General features: G+C 41.8%; 1 protein-coding gene across 3 annotated transcripts in view; it reads left to right on the top strand.

The window, feature by feature from the left end:
• Positions 1-1,385: 1,385 nt before the first annotated feature.
• Anxa3 (annexin A3) overlaps positions 1,386-18,490 on the top strand; it is a 58,246-nt gene continuing 41,141 nt past the window's right edge. The window contains exons 1-2 of one of the 3 annotated variants that reach the window (XM_020161452.2): positions 1,386-1,735; positions 4,671-4,723. In XM_020161452.2, coding sequence (XP_020017041.2) covers positions 4,709-4,723 — 15 coding nt within the window. In that variant the 5' untranslated portion in view covers positions 1,386-1,735; positions 4,671-4,708. Of the gene's footprint in view, positions 1,736-1,768; positions 1,950-2,005; positions 2,076-4,670; positions 4,724-18,490 lie in introns of those variants that run through there. The other 2 variants (XM_074041923.1, XM_074041922.1) reach the window with 2 other exon arrangements.

Here is an 18,490-nt window from a genome sequence, read left to right as displayed (position 1 = left end):
GGGGTGGAACAGGGGAAGGAAACCAAAAACTGGAATGTGGCTGATGTGCTCACTGTAGAGGAGGGAATAAAGTAATCTTAAACTGACAGAGGCCACTATGGGAAGGGGACTAGGGAGTAGTGAAGAGGTCTGGTAGAGATGAACCAATGTGGGCTGTAATACACATGTGCATGGAAACAATACAAGGAATCTCCCTGTATAGTTATCTTCATCTCAAACTGCCAAAAACTCTATGTTTTTCTCTTTATCGTACATATTTTTTTCTTCAAAAAATCGGAGAACAAGAGGGTGGAACAGGTTCTGCAGGTGGGAGGGGGGAAGGTGGCCCAAATAATGTATACACATGTAAGTAAATGTAAAAATTGATAAAATAAAATTTTAAAGAAATAGAACACATATCCCAAGTCTGCCTCTTTCAAAAACTTTCTGTAATTACCAATTAACTTCTAAATTACGCCCTAACACAGGAAACGTGTCATTCTTGACTTAGTCTAGTCCTGCCCAGGGGTGGGGTAACAGGACTGAGCACAGCACTGGTGACTCCCAGCTACCATTCCTTTTATTTCACTTACGTGGCCTTTGGCTAAGCCTCTGTTTCCTCTTCTGCAAATTCTAATCAAAACAGCACGTCCTTGAGTTGCTCGAAGATTTAAAAAAGTTCATATAATCAAACACTCTTGCAATGCCTGCTATCCAATAAAGGGCAGCTTTTATTACTTTCTACTACATTCTTGCTCACAATGGCCTGAATATAGCAGGCCTTTACTTTTTAGCCTTCCTGATTAGTTTTGTGGTTCCAAATGCCCACAACACCCTCCCAACCTTATTCTTTCTCCAAGCCTGTTTCTAATATTCACACTAGTGAGTCAATAAGCTTAGCAGAGGGACGACTAAAATACTCAGGTTCAAAATATCTAGCTCTGCCATTACTTTCTGTGCGACTTTGCTTCACTTACCTAACCTCCCTGGTCTCAATTTCTTCACTTGTAAAATGGAGGGGTGGGGGGAGAAATGATCCAAACATTGTATGCATATATGAATAAAAGAAAAAATAAAATACTTTTCTCATTTATGGCTCTTTGTTATATTCTGTATTGTTAATTCAATCCTGTACAGCTGAGTTTTTATTCTCCTTTTCCTGAGAGTTTTATACATATTGTTTTCCTGAGTAATGGTGATTTGTTCTAATCAGAGATAGTGAAATATACCTGTTTTCAATAAATTCTGGTTTTATGTTTTGGGGAAAAAAAAATAGAGATTATAACAGCATCTACGTTACAGAGTTGCTGTCGTAGATTTAAAAGGACGCAGATGTGAAGAATTTAGAACAGTGCCTGTCCTAAAGCAAATACTGCATAAATGTCACTGTTACTCGTGTTCGGCAGCGGCCACCTGTGTCGGGGTGAATTCCCCGGAGGTGGGAACGGTCTAATCTCTGAATCCACAGTGCCTAGAGCTGTGGAATCAATGTGGAGAAACGGAAAGCGAGGACGACTGTCGGAGCGAGGACGGGGAGAGGCAGGCGGGGAAGCCTGGTGGGCCTAGAGCGAGGCGGAGCGGCGCGGCCTGGCTGTCCCCGCGGGCGGCGATCGCGCGGGCGGGGAGGGGACCGAGGAGGGCCGGGAGGAAGGGGTGCGGCGGGAGGAAGGGGTGCGGCGGGGAGGAGCGCGGGGCCGAGCGGAGCGCGCACCTTCGCCAGCAGCTCTCTGCACCCGGCTCCCTTTGGCGGTCCCAGGTAAGTGACCGTCCCCACCGCCCAGGTGGGCGCTGCTCCGTCCTGGTCAGAGCACCAACCACCCCCACCTGCGCGGGTGCGGGGACAAAAGTGCCATCCACGCCTGGCAGGTCACCAGCTAGGGTCCCGGCGGGGCCACGCAAGACACCGAGCTGTCCCAACTCCCAGGACGCTTCGCTTTCTTCCATCACCCCTCGGGCATCCCGTTAACCAGGTCGGCCTCCCGTTCCTAAAGGTCATGGAACAGAAAAAAAAAAACGGGGAGTCGGGCCTCTGCGTGGGGCTGGCTCAGCTCTGTTTTGCGTACTTGGAACCCCACCCATTGTGTGCACGCTCTCACGTAGGCAATTTATTTTATTTTCCATTTTTTGGGGGGTGGGGGTGAGGGTGGGATGGGAGGGTGGATTAGGATATTGGGCGTTGGAAGTTTGAGGAAGTTTGCTTTTCTCCGAAGACTCACCGTTTTCTTTGATTGCAACAGAGTCGGATTCACTAGACAAGAATCTTCCCCCTTGCGTTTGAGTCAGCAGGTGGGGTTGGGGTATTTGGTGGCCATAGATAGGGAATTGTAGTTTCACCTGGGCCGCGAGGTGCTGGGTTATGGTCACAGGAGGCCCCCTGGCCATTGGCTGATAAGGAGTTGCACAGCCGAGCTTTAATTCTTTAAGGATTTATGTCTACTCCGGCCACAGGGCTCTGCCTGAAGACCTACAGCTCCTACTCTTCATCCACGTCTTAAAAATGCACTGATTAAAACGCTATTCTGTGAAGATACTGCCTCTGGTTTTGACGAAGGCAGAAAACTTCAGAATGACCAGGAAGGGAATTTAAGAATGTAAAGAAAACCAGTCCCTTGTTCCCACCGTTGTTTGGTCGTTGAGAAATCTGTTTAGAAATAATGGCGGAGGAAGGAAATTATGCAGCCTCTGTAATCCCTTCCAGGAAGGATGTGTTTAAAATAGTATTGTTAGGTCGTTTGCCCTCCAGTGCACAGTAATTCTTTACTTATTAAGAGTCAAAAGGTACATCAGTAATAATTCTTAATAGTTCACAAATTACGCTAGAGAAATACTGAGAGTTCGTTTTTGGCCAGGTACGGGCCAGGGACTTGGGTTCCACAGAGCATCAGGTTCAGTTCACACCTTTGAGGTCTAGCTGCCTGGATTCAGGGGGATCCACTCACTATGTGTCTGTACAATTTTGTCAGACCTCTTTGTGCTCCTAGATTCTTCATATGCAAAATGGAGATGTTATCAGTGATAGCTAACTCAGGCTAAATCTTTCATTCAATAAGTGGTTTTTTTCTGCTACAGTGAACACACATGGTAAAAAGCCTGAGCCCTGTGGAATTGACCTTCTGATACTTTTGATATATAAGAACACAAGGTGTTGGCTGATATTGTTGTACATATTATCTCATTCCATGCTAGCAAGAGCTCTCTCTCCTTTGTACAGATGAGGAAATTGAGACTCTAAGATTGTGTCTAGCTTTAAGAGGTGTGTTAGTCAACTTTTTGTTGCTATGTCAAAATGCCTGAGAGAAACAATTTAAAAGGAGAAAAGGTTTATTTTGGCTCCTGGTTTCATTACAGTTATGTAACAATGGAGCTCATTTGTGCATGGCAGAATATCATGGTGGCAGGAACAGGTAGCAGAGGAGGCTGCTTATCTCATGGCAGCCAGGAAGCAGGGGAGAAGGGAAGGGTCAGGGGACAAGATATAGCCTCTAAGAGTGTGCCCCTAAGTACTCACTCCCTTCAACTGTGAAGCACCTCGTAAATTTCCATCACCTCCCAATAGCCAATCAAATTCTGAATCCACCAATGGATTCATCCAGTGATGAAGTCAGAGCCCTCATGTCCAATCTCTTCCCATAAGTCCACCTCTGAACATAGCTGCATTCAGGACCAAACCTTCAACAAATGAGCCTTTGGGGGCCACTGCAAATCCAAACCACAAGACACGAAACCAGAACTAGTAATATTAGTATCCACTGTACAGCCTGAATGTAGGGTTAGATTCTATAACTGAGAGCCACCTGCCCTAGCCTAGAGAGGGCCTGAGAAACCCAGGACTAAATAGTTCCAGGGACTCATGATTTCCTGTTGAACTTTGCTCTGAGGCTAGCATTGAATTTTTGGAATATTTATTCCCAGGATGGATGGGAGCCTTTTGCATTTCTAAATCAATTCTAGACACACCTGCTGGCTTGATGAATAATGTCTACTTATGACAAATGTGCCTGCCTTCCCAAAGAATTGGCCCTTTTACCTTCACAGCTTCCTGGGATGGGATTGGACTCCTTGGAGAGCAGGTGGTCTGTTTATTACAGGCGGTGGCCTCAGAATCTTGCAAAAATGTATATAGAGGACTCGCTATCAATAAGGAATCAAACTGAAGGCAGCTCAGATTTGTGTTGATTTGATGGGGAAGAGCAGTTGTCTGTGTTTTCTTTTTTTTCCAAATTGTCATTATTGGCAGTCTGTCCTGGTTAAAACAAGTCAGGAATATATATAGTTCTTCTGGATTTTTTTTTTCTTTTTGAGACAGTATCTTGCTATGTTGGCTAGGTTGACTTCAAACTCCTGGCTCAAGCAATCCTACATCAGCTTCCTGAGTAGTGGGGACTATAATTGTGTATGCAACACTTGGTGAATGGATTTTAAATAGGTTCTCCAGGAAGCGTATTTGTAAGCCTCTTACCTGTAGAAGTTGTTTTTCTCCTTGTTGTGGAGCCCTTGCAGCTCCTTGTATATGGTAGACTCCCAGTAACTAGCAAATGGGATTTCTGATATTCAATATGCAGCCTCCTCCTGAGGTTTTTCTTTGAATGTTGACTTGTGTTTTCCAGATTAAAGAGTAAGAGCTAGACTGAGAACATTGTGTTTGGAATCACAAATTAAATAAGATTTAGTAATTCTTTTTCTTTTAATAGGTTAGTGTGACCTTAACTCAAGGAAAAAGTGGGATATCATGGCATCTATCTGGGTAAGTAAAAATCAAGCCTCACAACACAGTAACTTATTTGAGTCAAGGAAAAATACAGAAAATCAAAATATCAGAATTTTTTGTTGGTACTGGGATTTTAGGGAAAAGTAAATCTGTATTCCTTCCCCCCTTCTTACATTAAAATAAATTTCAAATGGATAAAATGCTGAAATGAATGAGAACAAATGTAAGTAGACTTCCTTTTCTTTTTCTTCTTTGGCAGTACTGGAGTTTGAGCTCAGGGCCTCATGGTTGCCAGGCACATGCTCTACCACTTGAGCCACTGCACCAGTCCTTTTGTGTGTAGCTGTTTTTCAAACAGGGTCTCAAGTTTTTATCCAATGCTGTTCTTGAACTGTGATCCTCCTCCCTATGTCCCCCTCATAGCTGGGTCACAGATACATGACACTATGTCCAGCTCATTTGTTGAAATGAGATCTTCTTAACTCCCCTCCTTCCCCTGCTGGCCTTGAACTGCAAACCTCCCAATCTCTGCCTCCCAAGTAGCTGAGATTACAGGTGTACACCACGAAGCCTGGTCCTCACTTTAAAAAAATAATCTTGGAGTAAGGAAGGCAATCCAAACTATAACCTTAAACTAAAAACTTAAAGAAAACCATTGATCTGTTTAACTATACATAAATTTACAATTGTCACAGCAAACAATACATAAATGGAAGACAATGTACAGGGGGAAAATATTTGTAGAACATCAGATAAAAGGCTTATTTCCTTAATTTATAAGCAATTTGAATTAATCAATTTTGAAAATGAAATCAATGGAAAAATTTGCAAGGGACATAAATAGGACATAAAAAGAATGTGAATATTCTATAAACATAGGAAAAGATACTGTATCTTACTGCAAATTAAAGAAATGTAGATAATACAGTGAGAAACCATTTCTACCTAAGAAATGGCAAAGGTGTAAAAAAGGTAGTAAGACCAACATTCTGAAGGACGTGGGTGAGACAAGCGCTCATGGCAGAATTGGGTCAGTGTCTCCCGCTGTCTAAATGCATGTGTCATTTAACTCAGCAGTTTCACTTCTGAATATGAATGATATAGATAAGCTCGTGTAGAAATAGGGTCTGAGGATATTTGTTTGTATTATTGAAAATGTGCACACAGTACCCATAAGGTACAAATTAGTAAATTACTCATTCTTAATTTATAGCCATTTTAATGTGATCATAAAGAAAAATGGGACAAAAGGGACTCACTCAGCTGTATGTACATTAGAAAATGTACCACAATACATTAACCAATGAAAAAAATCATGTTACAGGGCCAGTGGAGTGGTTCAAGTGCCTAGCAAGCATGAGGCCCTGAGTTCAAATACCCAGTACCACCAAAAAAAACCCCCCACAATTCAAGGCCAACCTGGGCTACATGGAAAGACCCTTCTTTTGAGATGTGGCTGGGACATAGCTCAAGCAGTAGATCACTTATCTAACATGCGTGAAGCCCTAGATTCAATCCCCAGTACCACCACCCCTACCCCCTGCCAAAAGAAAAAAGAAAACTCTCTGTCTTAAGAATCCTAAAGAACAATATGTGCAGAACAATTCAGTTTAAAAGAAAGAAAACAGAAGATATAGAAAGACTGAATTACATGAAAACGTTCTAGGAAGGTGGGACTGTAAGCAAGTGCTCTTTCACTTTTCAATGTTCCACCTTCTGTACTCTGTTTCTTCAAAGCCTGAACATGTAGGATATTTTATAAGTAGGGAGCTGGGAAAGTATAAAAAAAGCATGTTGGGCGTGGGCAGTGCCTGGGAGGTGTACCAGTGCAGGTGTACCAGTGCAAGGCGTCCCTGGGCCCACATTATTCCTGTACCCCTGCTGGCTGGAAAGCTAATCTGGACTCTGACCAGATCTGAAGGCCCTGCTGCTTTTATGGGCCTCTTGCAGGGTCAGATGGAAAGAAGAATTGGCATGGAATTAGTTGCTTAGGTTCTTTAGCTCACACCTTCTAAGAACTGAGGAGGTCCCGGTGAGGGTGACAGAGGCTGTGTTAGTTTACTGTTGAAGCCATAGCAAATCATCACAAATAAACCTGTCCGAAAAATACAAATATAGTATGATTCCATGTAAATAAGATATCTAAAGTGCTCAAATCCATAGAAACAGAAAGCAAGATTGTGGTTGTCGGGGGTCAAGGGCAGAAAATAGGACATTATTAATAAGTCAGTGCAGAGTTTCAGTTCTAAAAATGAAAAAGTTCTGGTGATCTCTTTCTGAACAGCGTGGAATAACTCATACTGAGTTACACACTTAAAAATGGCTAAGATTTAACAAAAACTCAGATAGCCAGTTGTGAATATTCTTATCTTTAACTTCTATTCATGAAGCAAGTGCCCGGCATCTGGCACACATAGAGACCAATGCTAGGGCCCCAGGTTTTTGGAAAAAGAAAAAGCTTGATTGTACAGTCGACTGGTATAGAAGCCACAAAGTACAAGGGGCTCAAATCTGCTCCCCATCAGCTGGTATGTGTAGTGGGGAAATTTGTAGGAAGGGGGAGGGGAGAAGCTGCTTGTTGATTGGATGGCTAGAAGGAGGATGATTTAGGGTTCATTGGCACAGGCATAAATGGTTATCCTGCTGCTTCAATAGGTCACAGATTTCTCTCAGAGGGAGTTATCCTGTTCTGCACAGGGGATTTTGAGCTCGTGGCATCTAAAGGTCACTGACTGCTTCTGTGTATGTCCATTTTTGAAAAGCTGGTTCCTAATCATCTGTGAGTGGATTCCAGAGGTTTTTCCTGAAAGACAACCTCAGAACTTTGTTATTTAAGGAATTTGTGTCCAAGTTTGTCCAGGCCTCAACTGATTTCAGTTCCCTCTGTTCCCTTTTGCTTTCTCACACAAAAGCGCACACACACCCAACCACAAATAAGCAATAGAGACACCCGCTGCTACAAATCCGAAGGTCAGTTAGAGGTTACCAGCTTGTAGTTAGTTCATGGGAAATACTATAAACAGGGAGAAGACGTCAGTTGCAATTTCCAACATTACTGCTGAAGATGAAAGGATGGCTGGTTTCTCCGGCCGGCTATTCTATCAAGGGGAGTTGTACCCAACCATTGTTTCAGATAAATAAACAGTCTGCGTGGTGTAAGTATTTCCTTTCTGAAATTTCCTTGTGGAAAGACCTGATATTTGGTGGGTCTGTATTTGTTGGACTCAGGGTTTCTTGTCATATTCTGCCTTTAGGTTTGTAGCAAGCATTTAGGAAGCTCTCAAATTAGAATATCTTAGAACAAAACTTTTCATTAAGAAACTACAGCAGGATTTTTTTCTATGTGTGTTCTGAACTGTGCTGATACCATGTAATATTCTGAGTTGTTTCCTCCTTGGTTATTTCCTAACTTACATCTATAGAATAATAATAATAAATGTAACTCCCATTTGCCTGAACTCTCAATCTTTACATGCTAATAGAAATTCTCTAGTCGTTTCTAATCATTATCATTGTGATCCACATGAACTATTACTAATGATCTAACTTGCTGTGCATTCCCCCTCCCCATTCGAAACTCCACTTTACAAAATGTGGAGCCATTCTGGAACCAAAGGATAAAATGCAGTTTCACAAAAACACAGTGCCGCTAACTGTGTCTGGGAGTCATCTAAAGCATAGATCAACAAAGCAGCCAGTACCTAGTGCAATGGGCTCTAGTGAGGGCAAAACAATGACAGTCCAGTTACAATCCCAATTTTCCCTTCTATAACTCCCTAGTTGATTAAAAGGCAAACTTACTTTTTTTTTTTTTGGTCGTATTGGTGTTTGAACTTAGGGCCTCATACATGCTAGGCCGACACTCTACCACTTGAGCCACTCCCCCATCCCATATATCAAACTTTTGCATATTACCTTGAGCAAATTGCTTAGTCTCCTTTACCTTAGTTTCCGAATCTATAAAATGGTAGTAGTGCCTTTATCATCTGTTGTTTGTAAGCATTAAACTAGTTTGTATAAATACATAAATAGTGACTGCAAAAGCCTGAGCATTCAGTAAATTTTAGTTGGAATCATTATCATTTCATATATTAATTTTATTCTAAAAGCATTCCTTGTTTAATAATATCCCTGCAACTGTTTTTAATAAAGGAGCCTGTTTTCTAGGCTTGATTTTATTTCAAATCAATAATAGGGTCTCCTCCCCATTAGAATGGTTCTCTCTGAGCCATCTCAAACAGATGGATGGTCGGTCTCCAGATAGATTCTTTCTATCAGGCCATAAATTTGGAGGGGAGGGGTCCATGATCCCCTCAAATTCAAAATTCACTAGCCTGGCTCAGAGAACTCACGGAGCGTGTTCTACTTGCAACTGCAGATTTATTGTGAGGACTGCACACGGGGCAAGACCTGGACAGGGCCTGGCTCATAGAGCTTCCATGCTCTATCCCCATGGAGTCAGAGAATGTCACGCTGACTGCACATCAGTGTCTTTACCAACCAGGGGTCACCTCTGTGTCTCAATGTCCAGAGTTTTAATCTGAGTTCCACTGTGTAGACATGATTGATTAGATTATTTGCTATACTACCAAGTTCAATACCCAGTCTTCTTTTCCCTTCCAGATCAGTCTAACCCCAAACCCTAGCACAATGATCACATGGTTGGTCTTTCTTGTGATCAGCCCTTATCCTAAAGCTAAGGGCCTGCTGTGAGTCACCTCAGTAACAGAACAAAGATACTCCTATCATTCAGGAAAATTCTCAGGATTTTTGAAACTGTGCCAAGAACCAGAACAAAGACCAGATATCATCCTTATTATACCGCACATACTTAACTCATCCCAAACATCATATTCCTTTATTTTTTATGAAAATTATGTTGATACTAATGGCCATTTTAATGCTGATCATAAGCTCTGATCGTTAGTTACATCTTTAATAATGAGGAGAAATGGGAAAGCTCATGTTTTATAATAAAGACTGGCAGACAGCATCATTTGAAAACATGGCACCCATGTAGAAGACATAAGAAAGGTATCTTTGGGGCTAGTGGTTTAGCTTAGTGGTAGAGCACTTGCCTCGCATGCACAAGACCCTGTATCCTCAATGTTGCAAAAAAAAAAGAAAGAAAGAAAAAAGTGACTCTTGATGGTGGAAATGTTGAGGAAGGCCTTTGTAAGTAAGGTAGAAACTTGTACCCATGGAAATATGTTCATGGTGGGAGTGTAAGTGTAGCCTCCCTTCCCCACCTGACTCTGTCCTTCTTTCCTGGGAAAAAGACTGGTGCAGTTTGACACCTGAGAACATAGGGGTCTCATTTCTGCTGCTAACCCAGAGGAATGATACCTGTGGCAGGGCTCTCTGTGTGCTCAGAGGAAAGAATTTGACAAAGGTGGTGCCTTTCAAATTTTGTCCCATGGATGCTGCCAACTTTGGGCACATGGATGTTATTAGTTCTGGGTTCAAGGACTTCTGAGAGCCTTGTCCAATTTCATGTTTTGCTTAGGCAGGGACATCCCCATCCCACTACACGTTCCTTCCTGGTGTTTGTTCTTCCTGATTGTGCATATGTAAACATGTTGGGGAGAAAGCCCGTGTTCACATGCACAGATGTACTGAACTCCTCCTCCTGAGGTAGGGGGCCTCCCTCCCACCCACCATGCCTCAGGAATGGAAGAGCTGACTTTGAAACTATTTTCTCTGAAGCCACCTCTTCACATCCCAAGCAGAATGGGGCTCCTTCAGGATTAGATAACTCTTCAACAGAATTGCAACTTCCACTCTGGTGTGCGTTTTAAACCATGTCCTCTGAAGCTCCTTTAGGCAAATATTGGTGCACAGCCCCTGGCCGTTTTCAGGAAGTAAATGAAAAACAGGTTAAACCTAGATTTCAAATCAAAACATTAACACTTTGTTTCAGGATGAGAACTGGAAAGAAGTACTCTATAATCTGAGTGAGAAGAGAGGCTTCCTAGGAATGAATGGAATGAACCTTGAAGAGCTGTTCCTTGCCCTCCCTGATCCAAGCCCAGCCGTGAAGGGGGAGGGTCTTTCTTTCATATTTAATCGTGATAAAAATATAAACTGTGAGTCTAATGAGCAGCCATCAATAAATATGGTAAATCCAAGGCAAAGAGAAAAGAAAAAGTTTTAAATCGGAGAGCAAGGAGTGTGAACCAGAGGAGGTATATTTTCATTTTCATGAAAGTCTGTTTTTTCATGGTTACAAAGCAGTTAGGAAAAAAGATAAGAATTTCAGAGTACTGTCCAATAAGATTAAGACACAGGTCTCACGTGGATTAAAGAGCAGAAAATTCTCAAGATGGTCCCTTTCTCCATTATCAGATTTTGGCTCCTCCATTAATTTTCAAATCTTTGTGTTGGATTAAATTCCTCACCTTCATTCTGCAGGCATGTTTAAATGGGAGTAGTAACAGTGCCAGGTGAACAGGGCTCACATGAAGAATGTGCAAAGGTGAAAACCATATGGAGCTCTGAAAAGTCTGCTAGTATCCTTGGGAAATTACCAAAAGAAACAAGGCCAAGACAAGAAAGCATGTTGTTGTATTTATCAGTACTAACCATCTCCTACGTGCCAGACTTAGGCTCTGGTGACACAGCAGAGAAAGAGAGTATGAAAACATGGAGGCTACCTTTTATTAGGGAAGACAGACAATAAATGAAGAAACAAACAGCTATTATAGGAAGTCAGTTTAAGTCCTGTGGGAGAACACAAAGATGAATAACAAGAATGATGGGATGTGTTATTTTCTGATCAGATAGATGAGCAGAAGTCAACATGGATGAGGGAGTGGGCAGGGAAAATACCTCAGGGAAGAGCACCAGGCTGAGGGACAGCAAGCTAAAGTTCTAAGGAAGACAGATAGGTATGTTTGAGAGCAGCAAGAAAGTTCCCACGCAGTGAGAGGAGAGAGGCAAAAATTAAAGGAGATCTGGGGAGATGTCACAATGTTTTGTTTTCATGGAGGGACTGGGGATTGAACTCAAGGTCTCATGCTTACTAGGTAAGTGCTCTATCACTTGGAACCACACCCCCCAGTCCTTTTGCTGTTAGTTTGTCTTCAGATAGGGTCTCAGGCTTTTGCCAAGGCACAGCCTTGGCCTGTGATCCTCTTACCTCTGCCTCCTGTGTAGCTGAGATTACAGGTGTGCACTACCATACCAAAACACAACTCTTTTTTTTTTTTTTTTTTACGATGTTTTGGGATCCTCCAAAGATCCTAAAGTGTTCCTTAGTCTTCTCACAAACCATTCAAGGAGATTTCTTCACTAGATTTACTTTACATTAGGAACAACTCCAAATCTGTAAAGACTTGTCAGGATTGTCACTTCCCAAGTAAATTCATAAGTAACCTATAAAATACTGCATTTTGCCAGAGTGTCATATGAACATCACTGGCTCTGGCCATTTTTGCAAGTAATATTCTCTGCAGGATGTTACAAAAAACAGAGGTCCCTAATCTCATTTCTTCATGGGTGGATTCCTTCCCCATATGTGTTAAGTGGATGGAGAGTAAGTTTCATCACCACAGACCCCAAGTCCTATAAAGTCAGGGCTATGGTGAATGTGAGTGTATCCCCAAATTTGTATGCTGAAATCTACCCCCAAGAGTGATGATTTGGAGATGTGGAACCTTAAGGAGGTGATTAGGTCATGAGAACAGAGCTGCCATGAACAGGTTTATTTCCCTTATAAAAGAAGCCTCAGAGAGCTAGTTAGTCCCTTCTGCCACGTGAGGACACAATGTAAAGGGGCCAGTCTATGAACCAGAAAGCAGGTCCTAACCAGACACCAAGTCCACACGTGCCTTGATTTGGATTTCCCAGCTTCCAGAATTGTGAGAAATAGGTTTCTGTTGTTTATAAGCCACTAGGCCTGTGGTGTTTTGTGATGGGAGCCTGAACTGACTAAGATAGCCAGGCATTGTCCTCCAGCTAAGGACCATTTAAGATGTGGATGACAGTAGATTCCTCATTTCAGCCAGCTGAATTCCCTGTATTTTCTGGTCAGATCACAGATCCTGTAGACAGTGGTGCCTCATCCAGAAGATAAAATTAGATACAAACAGGGATGAGGATATGGCCAGGATAGTCTTCAGCTGTCTGTAACCCTTGGCTAAGAGGAGAATTTGACCAGAAATTCTTTATGGTGGTACTGGGGGTGGACTCAGGGCCTCATGCTTGCTGGGCAGGCACACTTCCACTTGAACCATGCCCCCGTCATGGCCAAGAATTCTTAACTAAGTTACACATTTGATTTTGATTGTGAAACAAAAGAAAAAAAAAAGAATAATCCTCAGATACTGGTATTAGATGATTCAAAAGAAGGTGACTATTAATTATTTTTAACCCATTTCAAATGAATAAATGAAAATTATTCTGGGAAAGATTTCATTGTTCATGAATATTTTTTAGGAGCCTAGTGTTTGAAGCTCATTAGAGAAAGTTGGGCTTGGAGGGACAGAAAAGAAGATGCTGGAGAAATCCTGGATACCTCAGTGCCTTTCACTCCTCCAGAACACTAGGCACATCCCAGCACACATGGTCACTTTGATTTTTGGACTATTGATGTTTGAAGGAAGCAACTTCATCAGGCAGCCAGTTATCAAGTGTAAACCTTGGGGAAATCCCATACTTTGGAATGCCATTGTCTTCCATCTTTCTATTCAACTCATTCAGTTGTTAAATCTTTACCTGGTGGCTACACTTACTGGGCTAGGAGCTGGATAAAAAGTCTCTTCCCTCTGAGACCTTATTTTAGAGGAGAAGGAGAAACAGAAATGAATAGCAAGAAATGTGACTGAATGCCATGTGCCCTTAGGGGGAAGGGCTGCTGGGATGGAGAATGACATGAGACGATGCTCTCATCAACTTTCCAGAAAGGCCTGTCAGAGAGAATGGGCTTTAAGGAGAGGGCTGAAGGGAGAAAGCCCTGCCAGGTAGAGTGTACAGCACGGACAAAGGCATTAAGGTGAGAAAGAGTTTGACACACACCTGCTGGACTTTCAGAGAATGGAAGTGTGATGGGCAAAGGAAAAGTGGCTTCAGAGGACAGTGACAAGGGAAGTTGGACCAAACCACATGGAACCATAAAAACCAGTGTGAGGAGATGGGACATTATTCAGTATTCAGACAAGGTGTTAGGGGAGTGACATTGATCTCTAACAGACTGTCTTCTGCTGTGTGGGAAATGTTTGGAGAGGGGCAGTAGAAGGAAGCAGAGAGAGACTCCTGCACATGTCTACATCCAGGGGAGCCAAGATGGTGACTTAGATGGCAGCAGGGGCAAAGCTAGGGAGCACTGCACATGTGGCTGCCCTCTCAAGATGGCCTCAGCAGCTCTGCTGATGGGTAGGATTTGGAGAAAATAGGAGATGAAGTCACAGAGGAATCCCAGGTTTCTGGTGGCCAATGGTCCCCTTTACAGGGATGAGGATAATTGAGGATGCACAGCAAAGGGGGGATGAGCACTGAAGCTGGAGCCAGATTACCTGGGTTCAAATCATGCTATGCCACAAGGTAACTCTGTGACTTTGGGCAAGTTTCTTTACCTCTCTGTACCTCTATCACCTCCTCTATAGACAGGTGTAATATTAGTACCTACCTCATAGAGTGGTTTTGGGGACTGAGTAAACAGGAATATATAAGGTACAAGTGGAAATGTCACATCAGGGAAGAAATGGCTTGGGAGGAAATAATGAGTTAACATGTAAGATATCAAAACAGATACATAGAATAGACTTTCAATATATAAGACCTTGGCTCAAACCAGAAGTCTGCAGCTATACATGGAGGAGTGGCCATCATACAGAGAGGGAGTGAAATAACCACAGCAGAAAGAAGAAGCAACTTTGCACTGCAGAGGTCAGGCCAGGGGGAGGTGCTGACAGAGTATAAATGGAGTGAAGTGGCAGGGAGAAACCCAAGAAGTGTGATACAGGAGCCAAAGGAAGGCAGGGGCTGGGTGGGGGTTAATCATGAGAGATACATGATTCTGAGAGGTGCTCTTATAATCCATGTTTCATGGAAAATATAAATCGCATGTTTGTCCTTCTCTTCTGATTTCTGAGCCATGTTCATCTTTCTACTCCAGCCTACACTCACCCAATGTCACTGCATTCCTATGCTCTTGCTTTGAGACAGCCCTGCTGAATCACTATACTTACAAAAGAAAAGCTGCAAAGAATGAATATTTCTCACTTGAGCAGCACAAGAGTAAATATCTCCTTCAGATCTCTTAGGCACATTGCAAACGACATCATGACGTCAGTCTGGTTACTCCTGCATCCCTAATGGCTGCCCGCCCCACCCAAGGACAGAATGTACAGCTTCCCTTCACTGCTCTCTGGCTGGTCACCCTCCATTTGTCCAGTGACCACTGTCAGCCTGTGGGAGTTGGAAAGGCCCTGAGCGTGTCCTACAGGACACTGAATCATTGCTAATCTTTTTCTCTGGTTTCTTACCTGCCAGCCATATTTGCTTCCTAGGGCTGCTGTAAGGAAGCACCATAGACTGGGTAGCATCAAACAACAGAAATATATTGTTTCATTGTTCTGGAAGTTAGAAGTCTGAGTCAAGGTGTCAGCAGACTCATCTTCCCTCTGAAACTTGGAGGGGAATCCTTCCTTGCCTTTTTTAGCTTTTGGTGGTTTGCTGGTATAGGGAAGTAATTATAACCCCCATAAACTCACAGGTGGTACTGACCCTGTTTCAAAAGCCAGAAAACAAGAAAAACAAACAAGTTGATTAAGATGTATATTTCATAAAAACACCTAGAGAGATATCTAGAGGATGAGTAGTTCTCAAAGAGGTAGCATTGAATTCCAGCTTATGTAGCATCTCCAACAAAGAAGATAGATTTTTAGAGAAGTGACAAGACAAAGGAAAAGGAAGAACAAGTCTCTACAGGCAATGATTTGAGGAGGGGAAGAACTGCAGATAAAAATAACTTGGGAAAGCTCACTAATAAAGTCTTCTGGTCTGCTCCTAGCTGTTAAGAGTCTCAGGCTGTCTTCAGTGGGTAATTTTTGTTCTCCCAGCAGGGAAGGATACATTTTGTCTGTAAACTTATGCCCTGCTTTTAAACAATACAGACAGGGCAGAAAGCTCTTCTGTACCCATTTCTTCAGCTTGACATTCCTTCATATTTGGGGGAGGCATATTCTGGTCTCCCACATTGGCAAATACTGGTGGTGTTCCTTATTTGGCAGCTGTATAATTCTAATCTCTGCCTTCATCATCAGATCACATTCTGTATCTTCACAGGCCTGTTTTCTTATGAGGACACCAGTCATATTGGATCAGGAGCCCACCCTAATGTCCTGTAACTTCAACTCAACTAATTATATCTGGAGTACCTTGTGTTCAAACAAGGTCACATTCTGTAGTGCCGTTGGGTAGAGTTTCGGTATATATCTTTTGGGAGGACATAGTTCAACCCATACCACCAGTCTTACTTGACTAGCTTTCATGTCAGGACCTCATACAGTGTAGTTCCTTTAGTTTGGAAGACTACTTCTTACTCGAAGAATTGAACAAGTCTTATATTTCCCAGGCTTTGATTGCTTTATTATTGTAGACAACTCCATTTTTCTTTGTATCATAAAGCTTCATAACCCACTTTAAGAAGAGTGGTCATTTTTTCCTTGACTCTTTGAGAGCCCCTGAGTCCAGGAGTTTTATCCAAAGCCTTAATTTTTGGATCTGGCATTTGGCTTTAAGTGTATCTTATGTCAACAGAGTTGGCATCCTGTGTTTCTTCTTTCTTCATTATTCTGAATATAAGTGTTCACCTTCTTGCAAATCTTTGCATAAAGAAATAAGTGCAACTATTTTTTGTTGAGTCAAGGACAGATTGGCCTCTTGAGGTCTTAGGAAACTTGAATGGCCATGAATTTGGGGGCAAGTTTCTTAAGGTATACTTTCATGATCTTTGAATAGAATGTGTTATGTCTACCTTACATATTTATTGTGAGGATTGAGCAAGCTAATGCAGAAAATGTGCTGAGTACTGTTTTTGGCCCATAGTAAGTAGCAGCAATTGTTCTTTCTACAAAGACCTCCTGTTATTTTCTTGCTTTATTTAGACAGTCTTGTTTTAGTTTAGTTTCCATCTGGTTTCAGCTTCATTTTCCTATTGAGGGCATCTAAAGTTCAAGTTTGAGAAAAGGAAAGCAACTAATGTGTGTAAGAGATATGAATGGAAATCTGATTAAACATGATTTTTAAAAAGTTAGCTTTAGTAGAGCACTCATGTGATGTCCTATGCTAGCATTGACACTATTAGGAAATGAACTTGGCCAAGTATTGAATAATGATTTAAATGGCAAAGCATTAGATCTGCCATGAAGCAGGCAATACAGACAGCTTTGTTTGGCTGTAAAAGGCCAACATTCCTGAAACCATGAGCTCATCATCAAATTCTTCCTTCTTCCACACCCATGAAAGAATCTGTAGCATGTTTGCTCATTTTGCTTTGGTTTTCTAGGCAGCCAAGAATGAAATGAAGCAATAGTTCTCACATGTAATGTGCATCAGAATTACCTGGAGGTCTTGTTAAAACACAGTCTGAGTCTTGGCCCCATAGTTGCTGACTGAGTAAGAGTGTGAGGGATGAGATCGAGTAGAGTTCTAGGTGATTTGGATCGGGCTCATCCACAAACCTACTTTCAGAACCACTCTCACCCCAGCCCATCGATATGGTGAAGCATGGGGCATTTTAGTCATATGGAGACGGGTTTAAACTGGGGCTATTCTTGACTTCTGTTAAGCAAATAATCTCTCTGAGACTGAGCTTCTTCCACTTTTAAATGGAAATCATTAAATCTACCTCATTAAGGTCACTGTAAAAGTTAAATAAAAATATTTGTAGAGCACTTTGTATACTGACAGGCATGTATTGGAGTAAAAAGATTCCATTAATTTCTTTTACAGTAAGATTTTTATTCTTAATTTATGTAAATATTTCTGAATGACCTAGGCAATATTTCTGAATGTCACATGAATACTATAAAATACTGTTCATTTAAGGAACTGAAGCAGTTTTAAATATTTCACTAGAATTCTACTTCAGAATTCCTATGTCCTGGGCTGGGGATGTAGCTCAGTGGTAAAGCATTTGCCTGAATGAGGCCTTGAATTTGATTCCAGCACCACAAAATAAACAACTAAATAAAAAATAAAATTCCCATGTCCTTTTTCAAGTTGGGGTATGTGTAGGGTTTTTTTTTTCCTCTTAATTAAACAAATTGTTCCTCCCTATCTAACTCTTACTAGACAGTTGCATAATGGGTAAGGAATTTCATCCTCATCTAATTTTGCATGTTGGAATTGTAGCATATTTTCATTCTTAGGTGGTAGAGGGCAGACAAAAGGTCACAGCTGGAATGCTTCATGATTCATGAATAGTCAGGATGGATCCACCACAATGATATCTTCTTATATTCAGAAACAATCATTTAAATATCCATGTGGCATACAGTTTTAAATGGGAAACTTCATGAACAGATGGAATCTAGCACCTGGTCTCTAAGAGTATGACTCAGTATATTTAGCATAGGGCCTGGTAATATACATTTTTAAGTAATGCTCCAGGAAGTGTACAGACTACATGTTAAGAAACACCAGGAATGGAATAGAAGAGTCTAGATTGTATTCAAGTTCAGATTCTGCTGCTTACCTAGCTGTGTGGACTTGAGCAATTTCTCCAATCTTCTTAAATATCAAATCTGCTGTGCATGTTGTAGTTAATATATATGAAGTGCCTAGGACAGTGCTGGAGGT

The sequence above is a fragment of the Castor canadensis genome, chromosome 9, assembly GCF_047511655.1.
Source record: "Castor canadensis chromosome 9, mCasCan1.hap1v2, whole genome shotgun sequence".
NCBI lineage: Eukaryota > Metazoa > Chordata > Mammalia > Rodentia > Castoridae > Castor > Castor canadensis.
This window is presented reverse-complemented; position numbering and strand designations above follow the sequence as displayed.